The 17,561-nt window shown below is 47.7% G+C and overlaps 1 protein-coding gene across 2 annotated transcripts in view; it reads left to right on the top strand.

Annotated features, from left to right (window-relative positions):
• Window positions 1–17,561, top strand: part of ERCC4 (ERCC excision repair 4, endonuclease catalytic subunit) — a 469,013-nt gene that overhangs the window by 94,959 nt on the left and 356,493 nt on the right. For both annotated transcript variants that reach the window (XM_069647829.1, XM_069647830.1), the window contains exon 3: window positions 1,720–1,915. In XM_069647829.1, coding sequence (XP_069503930.1) covers window positions 1,720–1,915 — 196 coding nt within the window. The remainder of the gene's footprint in view (window positions 1–1,719; window positions 1,916–17,561) is intronic.

The raw sequence follows: 17,561 nt of genomic DNA, 5'->3' as shown, positions 1-17,561 counted from the left end.
TTGTCAAAATTGCCGGTCCCTTAACCTTTCACAATTGTCAGCCCCTCAGAGTGATTTTGTTCTTGCGGTGTGATCTGCATAAAATCTTAATTCACGGTTTCACTGGCTATGGTGTTGCTTTCACTATAATAATAGTGAGCATCCATATATTGCACACCATAGCCACTTGTTGCTTTGCTCTCCAATGGCAACTCTATATGAAAACCATGACCCTCTTCTAAACTCAGTTCGCCTGTATATGGACACATTCCTGGTAGTTTATAATCTTCATTCACGATCTATTCTATGGTATGTTAAGTTTTCTTCTTGCTTTCAGTTGGTCTCCCCTATTCATGTTTGAGCACTTTTGCATTCTGTGAGGCAGTTAATGTGAGTCGTCTGTCTAGTTTGCGTTATGTGCGCCTTTTTCATACGATATGTGTACTGCATTTATACTGTGGACTGGTGCATCTTCTACATAGCTGCTATTGATGAAAAGTGTCCTGTACCTAACACAAGCACCCTTGTTGTGGACTGCAAATGTTGCCCTTGAAATGCTACTTGTTTATCATTCTGATTACAAGCAGCATATCAAGGTACGGGTTGTGACAGCGGGGTGCGACCAGATATTCTGGATCCCTTAATTTCATTTGATTCAGTGGCTGGAGGCCCCAAAGGTGTCCGTGCACCAGGCCCCAAAAATGCCTAAAATGGCCCGGGCTATTTGTCTTATTGTTCAACATAATACAAACTTTACAAATCTACTGGAACACAGGGAGACGTAGTAGTGTTTTTAAATGGTGTGTCTGCCTGTCAGACTTTGTGCATGCTTAACGTGCTCCTAAGGTTTGTATATACTTTTCTCAGCACTGCTTGACTTCCGGTGTAGCATGCATACACAATGGTTATCATTAATACATCATTCGAATGGCGTATGATGCAACAAATGGAAAATTCATAAAGTTGAACCAAAGAGGTTATGCCACAGACGTCAAAGGGCGTAGTTTGCGTTCTGCAAGTGCATGCGCCTCGCATGTAAATCCCCCAATTAGCGAGTGGAAACGGCATGCAAAGTGTGGCTGGTGGCTTATGGAACCAGGTAGTTGTGAGTGTAGAGACAATTCCAGCCCCTTTCATACATTTGTCACCACTGTTCACATGCTGGGTTCAGCCTCTCGCCCATTTGGGTGCATTGAGAGTGTTTGCAGTGATGGGCCACGCAGAACCTGTCACTACACACGCCATTTCGATCCCTTTTTACAGCTATTTCAAGTGTTAATAGAATGATAGAAATCCTCCCGATTTACATGATCGTTCCAGGAACTTTGAACTTAAGGCAGAGGCTTGTAGCGGCATGTGTCTGCATAGTGCATTTCCCCGAGCCTGACCTGTGACCGGGAAGACCTGCCACTGGGGAAATGGAGACATACATTGGCCCTTCCCAGACATATCCTTCATGAATTAAACATGCACTCTGGCATACGGTAGTCATTTCATGCCATTTGCACAAATTCTGAAAACTGGGAAAATGTGTCAAACCAATTTGGAGAGGAAGTTTCACTTTTCTCAGTCTTTATGATTTTTCTCACATGCAAAACCTGTTCAGTGAATTGACACAATTGTGTTTGTCTTTATTTGCTGTTTGATGTCCTCTGTCATGAAAAACTGTGTCTGGCTACCATTGCTTTTTTGACCAACACAGTAGAAGACTACATACACTTTTTTTTTTGTTTGCGTTAGGCATTTTAGTCTACAATGCACACAAGATCATAGAGTCCTGTCAGGAGTCCTTTATCCTGCGCCTCTACCGTCAAAAGAACAAGCAGGGCTTCATTAAGGCCTTCACAGACCATGCTTTGGCTTTCAGTGCTGGTTTCTGCCAAGTGGAGCGAGTGATGAGAAACCTTTTTATCAGAAAACTCTATTTGTGGCCAAGGTAAGTTACTCTTTCAATTGTTCAATCGCAATTGCTTGGGTAAGTGCTCAGCGGATTACTGAAAATTGTGTGATCTCCCTTGCTGTTGTAGTTTTTTTAAAATCTCTGTTTATGCCACTTGCATGTGGAACCCTGCTGTGCATTGTCATGGAGGCTCCAGGTGCCATTTCATCTCTGATGCCGTGGTTTATATGATTTGCAGCCCAGAGTAGTGTATCCGATATGTCAACTTAAAAGTACATCATAGCTATCCTTAATCTGCTTGCCTTATGTTGCCAAACCCAAAGGTGAAATTGGTGGATCGAAATAATGCCCCAAAACAATCCAGCAGGCATTTTTTATTCCACCTGATTAAAACTAAAGAGGACTAATTGAGGGCCTTTATTGATTGATATATTTGTTAAAGTATGCATGCTTCTACTAGCAGGCTTGGAGAACTATGCAGATGGATGGTGAGGACACAAGGGAAGGTCCACAAGTGGATGTGGTAGCAGTGCCTTAAAAGGGGGAGGATTAAGCATTGATCTTTTTCTGGATGCTCATCCTAGAACCAATCCCTAACCTGACTGGGCCATGCCCCAGTTCACTTTGCAATAATTGAGGAGATCATCACAAAACCGTTGAACGTGGCATCTTCCAATAGTCATGTGTCCTTTCTATGGGATTTCCTGGAAGCTTCCCTATTGCTTCCAATGGCACCCAGGAAGCTCTGTACAGTGTAAGTGTAGCAACAACCACTGCTACTAATGCAGAACCAGGGAAGAACTGGCAACATTTGGCCTGGGGGCAAGTAACATTGTGTGGCCCATGTTGCAGTGACCCAAGCCCACAATGCAGCGAACTTCAAGAACAACCAAACTCAATACCAACTTCTCACCCACCCACACATTCTCAAGTATATGTAGTAGACGTTATTGCCACCACTTTCCTTTCATGCACCATCTTTCCGTTATGTTTCTTGTTTCTTAGAGACCAGAGTTCAGGGGCCACCCCTGCATACCAAACGTATTAAAATTATTTTTCCACGACAATATCATTTGGTATAATGGGAAAGCCGGGATTTAAGCACAGGTTTCCTCGTTTACCAGTTTATTTGACAACAGGCTACTTATCCTCCCATCTCATTCCATCCCATCTTTAGTTTTAGACCAATGTAAAAAGGTGGCGTAAATGCTAGAGTTCATTGGTAGAGCCGAGTCAGGGGGTGGCGGGGGGTCTGCCTTAGCTCAAAGAGCTAAACGCACACTGGCCCAGCAAAAGACCCAAACTTGCCTTCCTGCCTCTCATCACAAAACCCATACCTGGCACTCCCCCAGTCTACCTCATCCTATCGACGTGAGAACCTCACTTGGCATCCTGACTCCCCACCAGTACATATTGTATAAATGGTTAATATTTATTTATGGAGTAACACTATAGATTATAAATCCAAATGGGTGAGATTTTCCCTATAGACAGTTAAGGAAAACAAGACAGTGATTTTTAAAATTGATTTGCATAATGTGCCAATTGTGTAAGGTGGCAATTTGAACAACAACTTCCTGGTTCCACAGTTTCATATCTAGACAGCAGGGGAGACTTCCTCTTCTCATCTTCAATATTGGAATCAACAAAATGCTTTCTTGAAAGTTGTTATTCACAGGATAAATGTGTACACTGTTCAATAAATCTGGCTTTTAAAACATCAAATCACATGATAAAGCAACATGACAAAATATAATAGTCTTAATTTAAACATATTTTCATAAAGCAAGTATGCATCACTTTGTTAGAAAATAGAGGGGCCGATCCTGTCCCCCAGTTGGGCACAGTAGCATGCAGGACAGGCAGAGATCTCGGCAGAATCACTCAACCTACTGACCTACCTGTCCACATTTGCACCTCTCAATTGCCCTATTTTCCTAACCGATCACCCTGCAGTATTTTTCCTCTTTCACCCCCTTCCTTAAATGGAAATGTCAGACTGATGTTCCCCTTTTGCTCTAAACCTTAACTCCATCCCCATCCGTTACCTCGCACACAACCCCTTCGCTTTGTCATACTGCTCAGTCCCCAACTCCTTGTCACTCAACCCCCAACCATTACCTAGGCTCACATGTTGATGGTAGACCACCTTGCTAATTAGCTTCTGCCAGACAAGGTCCGCGTCTTGCTGGAAGTTGTGGGTATGGTTTCTGCACTTGGACAATGCAGAACGAAAGATGAAACCTGAAGGTGTCTCCCTGGCTAGTCCCCAGAGATCTGTCATCCAGGTGGACAGGACACCGCCATCGCTATTGGATCCAGTTCCTGGGGGAGGACAAGTGAGGGAGGATCACCTGGATGGGGGAGTGGGACATCGACGGGTGAGACGCAGTATCCCCCTTCTACCAATACCTTTTTCCCCATCCTACCACGTAGGACATTTGAAAACATTGTCCCTCCCCTTTTCCGACACGGACACTTTTGCATAACACGAAAGACAACGGACTAACAGCAGAGCTGTTTACCTGACATGTCCCAATACAAGGGTCAGGCAATTGACCAGAATCGCACGCACCTGATGCCCCTTTCCCTTCCCCACATGGATAAAAGGTGGAGCTCGAAAGCACACAAAGAGCAAGGCAGACCGCACAAGGAGACAGCTATCCAGATCTGGCAGTTTAAGAGAAGGAGAAAGGTGGTGGGAACCGAGAGGGTGACCAGAAGTGAAGCAACCTTGCCCTTTCTGTCCCAGACCCGCGAAGCCTACGCAAGAGGAAAAATAAGGGTGCAAACAATAGTCTGTGTGGTCCAACAGATGTCAACGGTACCCGGAGCGTGCCTACGCCGATAAGCCGGAGCGAGGGCGACTCCTGCTACCGTGGTACCAGCCTTGACTCCAGAGACCAGGAAAGCCAAGCGGTTCATCACAGCCGGTGAGTCGAAGGGGAAAACTATAAGAAACCGAACTTTGTTGAATGAAACCCGCACAGTAGTAGATTGAGAAGAGTTCAAAGAACTGTGAATAGTAAAGGGAAAACCAGCTGCAGAGGGGACCGGCACCAAGTGGATGCTAACTCGAGAAACTCTGGTTGCTGCTGTGTTGGAAAACTACTGATACCAGAAGTCCATTGGAGAGCCGCCAAGATAGGTCAAAGTGGTCATATAGGAGGTCTAGCAAAATCCCTGTACAATCGAAAGCCTTTGACCGGCAAACTGTTAAAGCAAGGACGTGAACCCTGCATCAAAAGAGGAAACCTTTTGAGAACGTAAAGGGTAGTGAATCCCACTAAGGTGAAAAGTGTCGAGAGTGAACCTGGAGGACGGATGCCGATAAAAGGGGCGAAGTCTAAAGTCCTAAGTAACAGTGTGTTGACAAAGGTGAACCTGGCAGAGGTATGCTGTTTAAAAAGACATTAAGATTTTGAGAAATAGAGGAAAGCCATAGTGAACCCAGCGGAGGGAGGCTGTGATTCGAGAAGGGTCTTTGCACGGAAGAGGAGGGACTCGTGGGGGGGGGGGGGGGCAGGGGAGGGCGAAGCCATCACCCAGTGAATATGTGGAACTGAACTTGAGTAAATCGGTCCCTCAAAGGCAAGAGACTTTTAGTGAAAGAGACTTGACCGTCGAAGAACCTGATGGCTGATACTGAACTGTCGGTTCATGCTGGGGAAAGCTCAAGCATGTGCTGTGCTGAAGAGCTCCACCTTGTCCCATGCTGAAAATGTGGGGAAGGGAGACCCCTGGCAATCGCATCCTGACATATTATTTGTGAACACTTCTTTCTTTTGAAAACCCTATCCCGCACTCTTTCTATAATTGGTTGTAAGGATTTGGCAATAGTTTTTAAAACTTTTTTTTTAAATATTTGTTTTAGTATAGGCCTTTATATTTGACACAAAGCCACTAGGACTGCCTTATTTTTCATTTGATGGTCGACGCTTGCTCCCATCTTAGATTTAAGTTAGGCGTTTTCCACCCTGCATTTATTGTTCAATAAACACCCTTGAACTATTATCGCTTGTGTCTGTTTTTACTGTTGCCACCATGAGTTCCTTACAGTGCACAGATGTACTTTCCTGGAAGGTAGGCTGCATAATTCTGTGTATGGAAGCAGGGGTAACTGTGAGGGGGACTCCACCTGGTATCTGGTGATGGAGAGGCAATAAGAGTGACCAATCATATTTATTTGTGTTTTCAAGGAAGGTGGAGTCTGTCTGTATGTGACTGCGGTGATGTGTTGGGTGTATTTGTGACTGGGTAAAGGGTATGTGGAAGGATGTAGCCATGTATCTATGTGAATTTTGTTGATTTGTATGTGTCATTTGCTGGTCATATATGTGATGAATATGATCATATCACTCCTTTCCCGGTGGTAGCCTCTCCCATGTGGCCAGGGGACAGCAGCCGCTACCTGATCCTGACCCTGGGGGCGGTGACATAAGGGAGGACCACATGGGAGGAGGCGCGACCCTCAGAGGGGTGATACGTCATCGGATGAGATGTGGTGTCCCCCTTTCCCTTTTAGGAAAAGACGTGGTTTACCCCTCCATTCTGCAAGCCTTGATGGCCTATTGTGCTGATTACCATCAATCATCCACAAGACCTACTGGTAACACCTTGCAATACTCTACACACACATAAAACTCTAGGAACTGCCTACAACTCCCATGCATCTAGAAATACTGGGACGAAGGGCTGAATGGAGTAATGCATAGAATGGAGTGATGCAGATCACCAGGGACGAGAGGCACCAGATACGCTCTAGTGGTTCTGAGCTTATAGGTGCCCTGATGTTTAAAAAACTTTACCCGGAGGCTTTGGGCTTCAGGGTTAATTAGGAAATGTTGAGGGTCTTGGGAATAGAGATTACCCAGAAGTGCAGAGAAGCGCTAACAAACATCAGTCACATCCCTTGGGCCAAATCACTAATCGCCTACTTGGGGGGGGGGGGGGGGGGTCAACATACCAAACGGAACTGAGATTGTGTACCGGGCCAACTTCCCACAACTGCTCCGAAACCTATTGAGCGACCTGGAGCATTGGCACAAACGAGAGGTATCATGGCTGGGGAGAATCGCAGCACTGAAAATGAACTTGGTTCAGAGATTGCTCTACCAGTGCCTAGCGTTACCGGTAACCATACACTCAGGAGAGCTCCAAAAGTTAGGAAAGGGTATGTTGTGTATGGGGCAGGAAAAAACCAAGAATTGCTAAGAGTGAAGCTCAAGGGGGCGGCTATGGGAGGCCTTGGGGTCCCAGATGTCTAGAGATATAGTTTGGCGGCACAATTATCACACGTATTCACATGGCAGGCTAATACCAACCAGCCCCTGTGGAAACAAATGGAGTATTTGTGTGCGACCCCTCTATCCACCCTACCACACCTCGCAACATCTCGCATTGCCCCGGGCCGCGATTGGCCACTAAAAACACAGTTCAGTACTGGAAGAGGGCGACAAGCCACTGCGTCCATAGGGGATCATTTGGACACCTCACCCGAGTATGGAATAACCCTGACTTCACACTCGGGTTCAAGCTAGCAGGGTTCAGTAACTGGCGTGAGGGGCGATTGAGGCAAATTAAGGACTTCTATACCAATGGGGCACTACTCTCCTTCGAAGAATGAAAAATGAAATTCCAAATCCCAGAAACTGAAAGATTCCGATATGCCCAACTCCGGCACTGGATGTCGCAGCACAACATAAGAACGCAAGGGAGCAGAGATGTTAACCTGCTGGAACACATATTAACGTCAGTGGCCCTGAGGGGGTGAAAACCTGGATCCTATACAAGCTCCTAGAGAAAGGTGACCTCAGCAAGAAGGAGAACTATATGCTTAAGTGGGAAAGGGACCTAGGGAGAGAACTGGAGTTGGAGGAGTTGGAGGAATGGGGGGTGGATCTGGTCCCATATGCACAAAACCTATTAATGTGTTACGAATAAAGATGGGGCTGTGAAAGTATGTTATAGGTGGTATGTCGCCCCAGAAATCTTGAACAATTGTAATCCGGGGCAGTCACCACTTTGTTGAGGGGATGCACAGTGGTGGGATCACTATTCCATCTTTTATGGTCTTGCCCAAAGTCAATGCAATTCTGGCGGGATTTGTTGTACCAGGTTAGATTAATCACGGGATTGACAATACCAGGGGACCTGGGTATTGTGCTACTGGGGGACACAGGCGGTGGGACGTTCGCACTTACGGGACACTTGGCGGACTTGATTACCCACCTTCTCACTGCAGATAAAATTACTATCGCCCATCAATGGAAGCAACCTGTAGGCCTGGCAATCACTATGTGGTGGCCAAAATGCTGGGACCGCAGTGGCAGAGAAAATACCGGTCTCTCGACTGGGCGTCATGGGGAGATTTTATCACACTTGGTCCCCTCTTTTTGACTATGCAGAACAATTCCCTGGGATACTGAGACAACCACCCGATGCTGTACGAAGAATTGAGCCCCTATGCATCTCCTGATCGACCACCTGATCATGGAATTGTAATGTACTAAGCCCAACAAATGTACAGCCCTATGGTATTTATGCTGTCTCACATTATTAAGCCTAATTGCGCCTGTACTTTGATCTGACCCGACATCTGTTATAAAATACCAAACAAATATATTGTTGGGGGGGGGGGGAGCGTTATCCAGCATGAAGTGGTAGAATGCTACCTAAACAAGCCCTCTCGTGTTGACAGAGTGCCTGTGAGGACGTCTATTTGACCGTTGCAGGCTCCGGAGGAAGGCATGCTCCGGAGGACTGCAGAGGCTGGTTCACCGTGCGGCTAACGCAAAAGTGAAGGAAGAAGAAATATAGCGGCCACGGGAACCTGGAAGCAGCCTCACTGCAACCCAGATACGATGCAAGAGCCCAAAGGAAAGCGTGGGCCACATAGGACGTTGAAGCTGTTCAGAGACGCCGGGGAACCCGCAAGGTGGAGCCGGGAAATTGGAGTGCTGCCTCCCGTCTACCGCGAGGGAACCGAAGGATGCCACAAGAAACTGGTGAGTCCTAGAGAGAGAGAGAGAGAATGGAAAACCGGGGCACTTCGGCCATGTTGCCCAAGAAAGACCAAAGTGTAGGAAGCAAATGAGAAGGAATATAAAAATCCAATATTGTCCAAAAAGGTTTTGCAGATGAATGTGAGAGAAAAATAAGTCATACAATTGTATGAAGTAAAATCAGATGAAAAGCCCTGGCAGGAGAGTAAACCAGACGAAAGCAAGTAAATTAAATCACACCAAGTCCTGGCAGGGGAATACACCAGGCAAAGCCAAGTCTGAAAGCAAAGTTAAACAGAACCTGACCGGAGAGAGTACATCAGGTATCCTACGAGGTTGGGACTTGTATCCTAGTTGGTTTTTGTATACAAGTATTTTGTTGAACAAGGACCCCTAAGGAAGAGTCATGCCCTTAGGAATTTGAGGTGCCTTGAAGAGAAACCTGGGCAAACGGAGTTGTTACCCAGAACAGTGAACTTTATCCTTAAGAGACACCTAGGGTAGGGAGTTGTCCCTTGCATCTGTGACCTTTATCTATTGGGAACATTTGGTGTTGTAGTTCTATTTCTGATGTTTAATCTGCTTAGAATCACATGCTGTGCATAGGTCCGACATCCAGTGGTCACTGCGGAGTATTGCATTTTGTTTTTCGTAGTCAAAAAATGGGACGTCGACAAGGCGTGTCTGAAACACTATCCCTATAGTGACGTGCGTTGTACCCACAATCCCTCACGCGTCGAGGTCCCTCAGATTGTTTTTTTCCGCCCAGCTTCTGGTCGCCTTCACGCAGAGCTCCTCGAGAGACATTGCAACTCCTCGACCTTTGGTCGTTTTTTCTCATAATATTAATAATCCCTCCCTCGACGCAGTTGTAAGCTGTTCTCCGCCGAGCAAGATCTTCGACGGAGGGTCGAGCGGAGGAAATTCTTCGGCGCTGCCGAACACGTGGCCTGGCCTCGCAGGCCATATACAGTAGGGAGATGTGGGTCGTGGGACATCTCTGGGTCTTTTCTGAGAATTCCTTTCCCTTTCCCCTTCCTTTCCCTTGGGGTGCTTATCGCCATTTATTGCCTCGGCTATGGAGAGGACACCATTTAGGTTTTGCCCGCTTTGCAAAGGCAAATTTACTTGGAAGGACAAGCATTCACGGTGTAACCGCTGCTTGCCCCTCGATCACAAGGAGGAAGGTTGCGCGGCTTGTCGGCTTCTTAAGCCTAAAACTCTAAAAGACCGTAGGGTTAAAAGGTGGGCGGCCTATGCGATGTCGAAGGCCGAAGGTTCACCCGCCGCTGCTACCACCGACAGTGACGAGGAACGCGATAACACGACCTCCGCTACGGAAGTCGAAACCCCCTCTAAGGAGCGCTTGCGCGCTTCGTCGTCTGTCCCCGGCCCCGACGGGCTCGGCTCACGCCCTGCTTATGGGGATGAACACCCCGGCACACTGACGCACACAAAGACTCACATAAGCACACAACCCACGGCTCTTCTTCGTCTAAGACGAAAAGAGCTTCGGCGCCCAAGGAGACGCAGGTTCCACCGGCGGCCTCCTCGGACCGTTCGGGTTCGAAGCCCCTCTCGCAACCGCAGCCGCGACCAGCGACTGGGCTTTCGGCAAATAAGGGCGCCGCCCCCAAACCATCGGCCGGCGCGCATCAACAGAAGGCGCATACCTCCGTAGAGCGTTCGACACCCATAGCGTCAAACGCAAGCTTCCGCCGACAAACGAGTCGCCGACAAACGAGTCGCCGAAAGCTTGGCGAGGATCGCTGTAGCCGACGCCCAGAAGCGTACGCCGAAGAACACGTCGAGCGCTACGCATAAGTCGAAAGACACGCCGAAAAAGCCCGAAGAAAGGCAGGGACTACCCCCTTCAGTCGGGGGGGTCACCCAGCACACCTGAAGGTTTTTCGGAGGGCGACGGGACACTTTCCTCGACGCTTTGGGAGAGGTCGAGCCGTTTCCAGCTAGATGACTCTATTTTTCCCCCGCCAGACCGCTCTGGGGTACCCCATGAAACCATGGAAAGACTCCACCTCTGTATGGAGAGGATGGAAAGGTTTATGAATAACCAGACCTCTCAAACTCCCAAGAGGACTAGAGAAGGGCCTCAGGAGGACCCCAGGGCCAAAAAAAAATCAGAGGCTAGTCGATCCCCAGGTGGACACAGCCTCAGACTTCCATAACATATACGACCTCACTGGGGAGGAACAATACTTGGAGGAGGAGGATGATTTCATGGACGATGAAGAAGGACAGAACCAGGAGGAATGTCTGGAAGACAGGCCAGGCATTATAGAAGAAGGCTTCAGAGAAGACACTGAAGAAGGACCTTCGCACCCCTGGCAATCCCCATCAGTATATTCCGACACTGATGTCCTAAACCTAAATCCTCCTGACAATTCACCGGTTAGAAACACGTCTCCAATTGACGATCAGCCCACTTTCAATGCACTGTTGCGCAGAGCAGCAGCACATTTTGAACTGGACACTGGTGAGCTCTCTCCAGAATTAGACTTTGTGGAAAAAGTAATTAAAGAGAAACCCCCGGTCAGCCAGACCATTCCCCTCCTAGCTTCAGTGAAGAGAAGAATCATCCCTTCGCTGGCCACTCCCGCATTGATCAGAGGGGTCAATCCGAGAATTGAAAAACTTTTCACTCCTTCTCCCTCAGACCCGCTCTACATTAGGGGACATTCCATCCCGGATTCCCTAGCAGTATCTAATACTAGAAAGAGGGCAGGGGTACCACTTTCCACCAGTGAGGCACCTCCTGACAAGGAGGGCAAAAGGCTATATGCCCTTGCAAAAAGAGTAACTTCCTCGGCTGCCTTCTCAGCAAGAATTGCGAACAACAATTCTTTGCTTTCTAGCTATGCAGACGCGCAGTGGGCCAAACTGCGCAAGGACGCCGAGGAAGCACCGGAGCCTTTACGTACACGCCTACTTTCAACTATTGGCGAAGGAACCCAGGTGAACCAGAGCATTGTAAAAAACTCTCTGGACGCGGCAGAAACAGCGGGACGTCCCCTGGTGCAGGGAATACTCCTAAAACGCCATGTATGGCTGCGCAACTCAGGGTTTAAACCGGAGACACAGGCGTCTTTAATAAATAAACCTGTGGAAGACTCGAACCTCTTCGGGAAAGCGGTGGATGAAGCTCTAGAGATGGCTAAAAAAGAGTTCAAGACTCTTGACCAAATCTCTAAGCCCACTACCAGACGCGGCTATGGCAACAAACGCTTTTTTCGTGGCCAACGCCAACAACAACAACAAAGTCAACATCAACAATACCCTGCCACCAATTACCAGACCAATAGTGGGCAGTACAGCCAAAGAGGCCAACGCCGGGGTAAAGGGAGAGGTCGGGGATCCACCCCCAGAGGCTCCCAAGCCCCCAACAACTCCAAGTGACGCGAAGATTCGCGTCCCCTCCCATGCAACACCGGTCGGGGGCCGGATAACATCCTTTCTTCCGGCATGGGAGGAGATAACGTCAGACCATTGGGTACTTTCCACCGTAGCCCACGGATACTGTATCGAATTCAACAGTTCCCCATCCTACAGACCCCCGAGGGGATGTCGCATGACACCGGAACATCTTGCCATCCTTCTCCAAGAAGTACAACAACTGCTGGAAAAAGGAGCCATAGAGGTCGTGTCTCTATCTCAGGTAACGGAAGGTATTTATTCAGTGTACTTCCTTGTACCCAAAAAGGATCTAACCATGCGCCCTGTATTAGATCTGCGCCCAGCGAACAGGTTTATCAAACCCCAAAAGTTTCGTATGGTAACCTTACAGGAAGTGATCCCACTGCTTTCTCAGGGAGATAACATGACAACATTGGACATGAAAGATGCATACTTTCATATTTTAATGTTGCCAGCGCACAGAAAATACCTCAGGTTCATGATAGAGGGCAAACACTACCAGTTCAAAGTGCTACCCTTCGGCATAGCATCAGCACCAAGGGTATTCACGAAGGTGCTGGCAGTGGCAGCGGCCCACCTGCACAGGTTGTCCATCCCAGTTTACCCTTACCTCGATGACTGGCTCATAACAGGGGATTCTTACGAAAAATGCTTCTCCAATACCCAAAAGACGGTAGACCTTTTGTTCAAGTTGGGCTTCTCCATCAACGAAAAGAAGTCCAGTTTAGACCCCAGTCAAATCAAGCAATTCCTAGGGGCTCTAATTCAAACAAAGGACGGCCTCGTCTTCCCCTCCAAAGAGAGGGTCCAAAACATGCTGTTTCAAATCCCTCAATATGTGACCGGTCGAGAGGTGACGGTACGCAAAGCAATGCGCCTGCTAGGAATGATGGCGTCGTGTATTTATTTGGTACCTCACGCGCGCCTGGGCATGCGCCCAATGCAAGAGTGGCTCAACAGCCAGTGGTGTCAGGCCAGCGGACTATGGGAGGATCTAGTTGTGGTCTCGCAAGCCTTGGTTCTCTCGCTACGGTGGTGGACAAAGGAAAACATGGAGAAAGGGAAACCCTTTGCCACACCCGCGGCGGAAGCCACTCTAACCACAGACGCATCCCTCACAGGATGGGGGGCGCACCTATCCCATCAGACTGCTCACGGAGTGTGGACTCCGAACGTAGCATCCAAACACATAAATCTTCTGGAGCTACTAGCTGTGTTCAAGGCGCTAAGAGCCTTCCAGAAACACCTACAAGGCAAAACAGTAATGGTCCTTACAGACAGCACCACAGCCATGTACTACATCAACAAGCAAGGGGGCACCCACTCTCCAGGCCTGTCCAAGCTGGCCCAGAATATATGGAAGTGGGCTCTCAAACAGGACATGTTCCTACTATCACTACATGTACCCGGGGAACTCAATCTGCTGGCAGACAGTCTCGGCAGAGATTTCCCCCTGCCCGAAGAGTATGAATGGCGCCTGCACGAAGACATCGTCTTCGACGTCTTCACACAATGGGGATTCCCAGAAATAGACCTGTTCGCAACCCTGGAAAACTCACAATGCCTAAGTTACGCCTCCAGGTACCCCCAGAACCAATCCAAGGGGAATGGTCTATCGATGCAATGGTCGGGGAAATTTGTTTACGCTTTTCCCCCCCGACTCCCCTTCTCAACAGAGTGGTGCACAAGATGCACCAGGAACAAGTGACCATGATACTAGTGGCCCCAATGTGGGCACGACAACCATGGTTCGCTCACTTGATGGAGATGTCTCTATCCCCCCCCAGTAAAACTCCCCTGCCCGTACAACATGCTGTCTCAGGACAAGGGCAGGACTCTACATCCATGCCCCCAGAACATGAACTTAGCAGCTTGGCTCCTGAAATCATAGAGTTCGGACATCTACAACTCCCGCAAAGATGCATGGACATCCTCAGGGAAGCCAGAAAACCGAACACTCGCCACTGCTATTCTAGCAAGTGGAAAAGATTTGTCATCTGGTGCAGGAGTAAAAGCATCAACCCTATTGACTGCTCTCCCACACATGTAGTCCTATACCTGACCCACCTATTGGATTCAGGTCTAGTGTTTAACTCCATTAAAGTACACCTAGCGGCACTTTCTGCATACACCACTTCCCAACTCAGTGTCGTGGTGGAGGATCCCTGTTATAAAGGCCTTCATGGAGGGAGTAAAGAGAATACACCCCCCGATAGCTGACCCAACTCCCGGATGGGACCTTAATGTGGTACTTACCAGACTCATGGGCTCTCCATTCGAACCCATGCACAAAGCATCTCTTAAACACCTCACGCTTAAGACTGCTTTTTTAATAGCGATCACCTCCATCAGGAGAGTAAGTGAACTTCAGGCTCTTTCTATTCTAGACCCCTTCGTTACAGTTCACAAAGATAAAGTGGTTCTACGCACTCACCCTAGGTTTGCTCCGAAATTTATTTCTAAATTCCACGTAAACCAATCTATAGAACTACCAACGTTCTTTCAAAATCCTTCCAATTTGGGAGAAAGGACTCTGCACACACTAGATGTACGCAGAGCGGTCATGTTCTACATGGAAAGAACCAGACCACTGAGGAAGACTAATCAGTTCTTCGTCTCGGTGGCAGCAGGAAGAGAAGGAGATGCGGTTTCAAAATCCACTATTTCTAGATGGATTGTTCAATGCATCACTCTCTGCTATACTCTTGCTAAGAGAGAACTGCCCTTTAGGCCAAGAGCACACTCTACTCGAGGCACGGGGGCATCCATAGCATTCATTGCAAATGTTCCCCTTGAGTCCATCTGCAAAGCGGCTACCTGGAGTTCTGTGCACACCTTTACAAAACACTACTGTCTAGATACACACTCTAGATCTGACTCCCAGGTGGGACAGGCAGTATTACGACACCTTTTCTCGACTGTTCCTTCTCATAACCCACCGCCAACTCCGGGTACTGCTCGCTAGTCTATGCACAGCATGTGATTCTAAGCAGATTAACAAACATCAGAAGAGAATGCATTACTTACCGTAAAAGCATTTCTGATGGTTGTATCTGCTTAGATTCACATGCGCCCACCCGCTCGGATGGAAGGAACATAGACTTCCTTTATATATCTCTCTCTTTTCTGTACTCACTCACGTCTAGAAGGCTCCCTCAGGGCAGAAAAATACAAACAGAGGGACCTCGACGCGTGAGGGATTGTGGGTACAACGCACGTCACTATAGGGATAGTGTTTCAGACACGCCTTGTCGACGTCCCCTTTTCGACTACGAAAAACAAAATGCAATACTCCGCAGTGACCACTGGATGTCGGACCTATGCACAGCATGTGAATCTAAGCAGATACAACCATCAGAAATGCTTTTACGGTAAGTAATGCATTCTCATATATTTTGAACCTGAAGGTTTGGGCACTTACAAGGTCAAAGACATTACCATTCACATATTAGAGTTGTTTTGTAGAATGTGAGGGCAAGGATAGGATTTCAGACACAGGACATTTTGCTTTGGAAATCTTGACACTGGCCAGACCTTTAGTTTTGGTTAAGGTAGGGAAATACCTCCTAAAGTAGGGATAGTGAGGGCTTTTTCAACCCCCTTTATTTTGAATAAATGTGTTTATAGCCCAAACTATGAGCACACAGTGTCCTGTGGCAAACCAAAGGATGTCTCATTTGCTAGTCCTCTGGGACTTGTCATTCAAGTGGCCAGGACATGGCCATCACTTTTGGATCCAGTTCCTGGGGGTGGATAAGTGCGGGTGGATCACCTGGGTGAAGTGTCCTCAGGGAGTGGGTGTGAGGCGACTGATGGCGAGACACGGTATCCCCCCCCCCTTTCCTGTACCCATGACTCCTCCTATTTGATAGGATTTTCCGATGTCCCAACTCCCACCCCTTTTCCACACAAACACTGGGCCGAGGAAGAGGGCGACTGAGAGTAAGAAGGCTAACCATAACGCATCATGTCCCACTAATCGGGTTAGGCAAAGTCAGGCACTTGACTTTAATCACAACATCTGATACCCATTAGCTCTCCTCACATGGATAAAAGGCCGAACATAGAGACACACTCAGGGAAACGTGGAACACGAGAAGCAGCAGAACTTCTGGGGCGAAGACGAACCTACTGGAGCAGAGCAACGGATCGAGGGATGAGAGCCAGGAGTTCCCTGCACGAAGTCGTTGCCTCCAACGAATCGTAAGAGATACGTGGAGAAGGACAAATTCCAGACAAGGGGAGACTATTGTGTTTCAAAGGCGCCTGCGACCCTCTCGGGTGAACGACAGAAGGCGAGGCCAAGCTTGTGGTATTAACCTTGATTTGTGAATCTATAGGCAAAGACAAGAGAGGAATGCACACAGCCGGTGAATTGGCGAGCGACATGAAAGACCGGTGTGTGTTAAGAGAAGATTGAAGTTGCAAAGGTATATTGCATAATTGAAGGCTGCACGTGTGTGGATGGAACGTGAAGAAAGGCAGACCTGTGGTGAACTTTAAATTACAGATAACTGTAAAAGCCAGTTATACAGAGTAGCGGAGTGGTCCGGTAGCCCACTCGAAAGTCTCTCCAAAAGGTGAAATGTGTCCTTAATAAGGAACGAAGTAAATGAACTTGAAAGAACGTGATGATGAAGTTTGACACTGACAAAAGGGGGAAGTAGAGTCGGAATATTGAACTCTTGTGCTTATGTGATCGAACTATTATGAGATAAGCGCCTAACAAGCAAACAATAAATAAACTCCATAGACCAAGAAACACTGGGGCAAATAACACAAGTGCGAGTTGAAGGGAAAGTCGGAGTGGTCTTGCGGAGGTCTATTGTAAAAGCCTTGCACATTGGAAAGTCTTTGACATCAGGAAAAGGTCTGAGCCCGACTGAGGGAGACCAGAGGTGAAGTGTAATAAGTTAGAGCAGAGGTCTTCAAACTGTGGGGCGCGGCCGCATCCCAAAAAGTTTTTTTTTTTTTTTTTAAGATTGGAGGAAATGGGAAGGGGCAGCTCACATGGTCAGACTGGACCATAAAACGGTCTTAGGCACCAATGAAAAAATGGCCAGCAGTTGCAAATGGATATTCAGTCCTTCATTCACAGACTGTTTGAATAGTACCCAAGGGGTTGTTTTTTGTTCAAATGTAAACAAATTGTGATGTTTAAAGAATATTTATTCATCAACAATGGTCAAAACTACTAGCTGCATAGTGAAGTAACTCCTCAAACTGGTCCACATTAGCCAAAAAAG

This window comes from Ambystoma mexicanum, chromosome 2q (assembly GCF_040938575.1).
Source record: "Ambystoma mexicanum isolate Mex_15411 chromosome 2q, UKY_AmexF1_1, whole genome shotgun sequence".
In the NCBI taxonomy this organism is placed as follows: domain Eukaryota; kingdom Metazoa; phylum Chordata; class Amphibia; order Caudata; family Ambystomatidae; genus Ambystoma; species Ambystoma mexicanum.
Note: the sequence above shows the minus strand (reverse complement) of the source record. Positions and strands in the feature narration are given on the sequence as shown.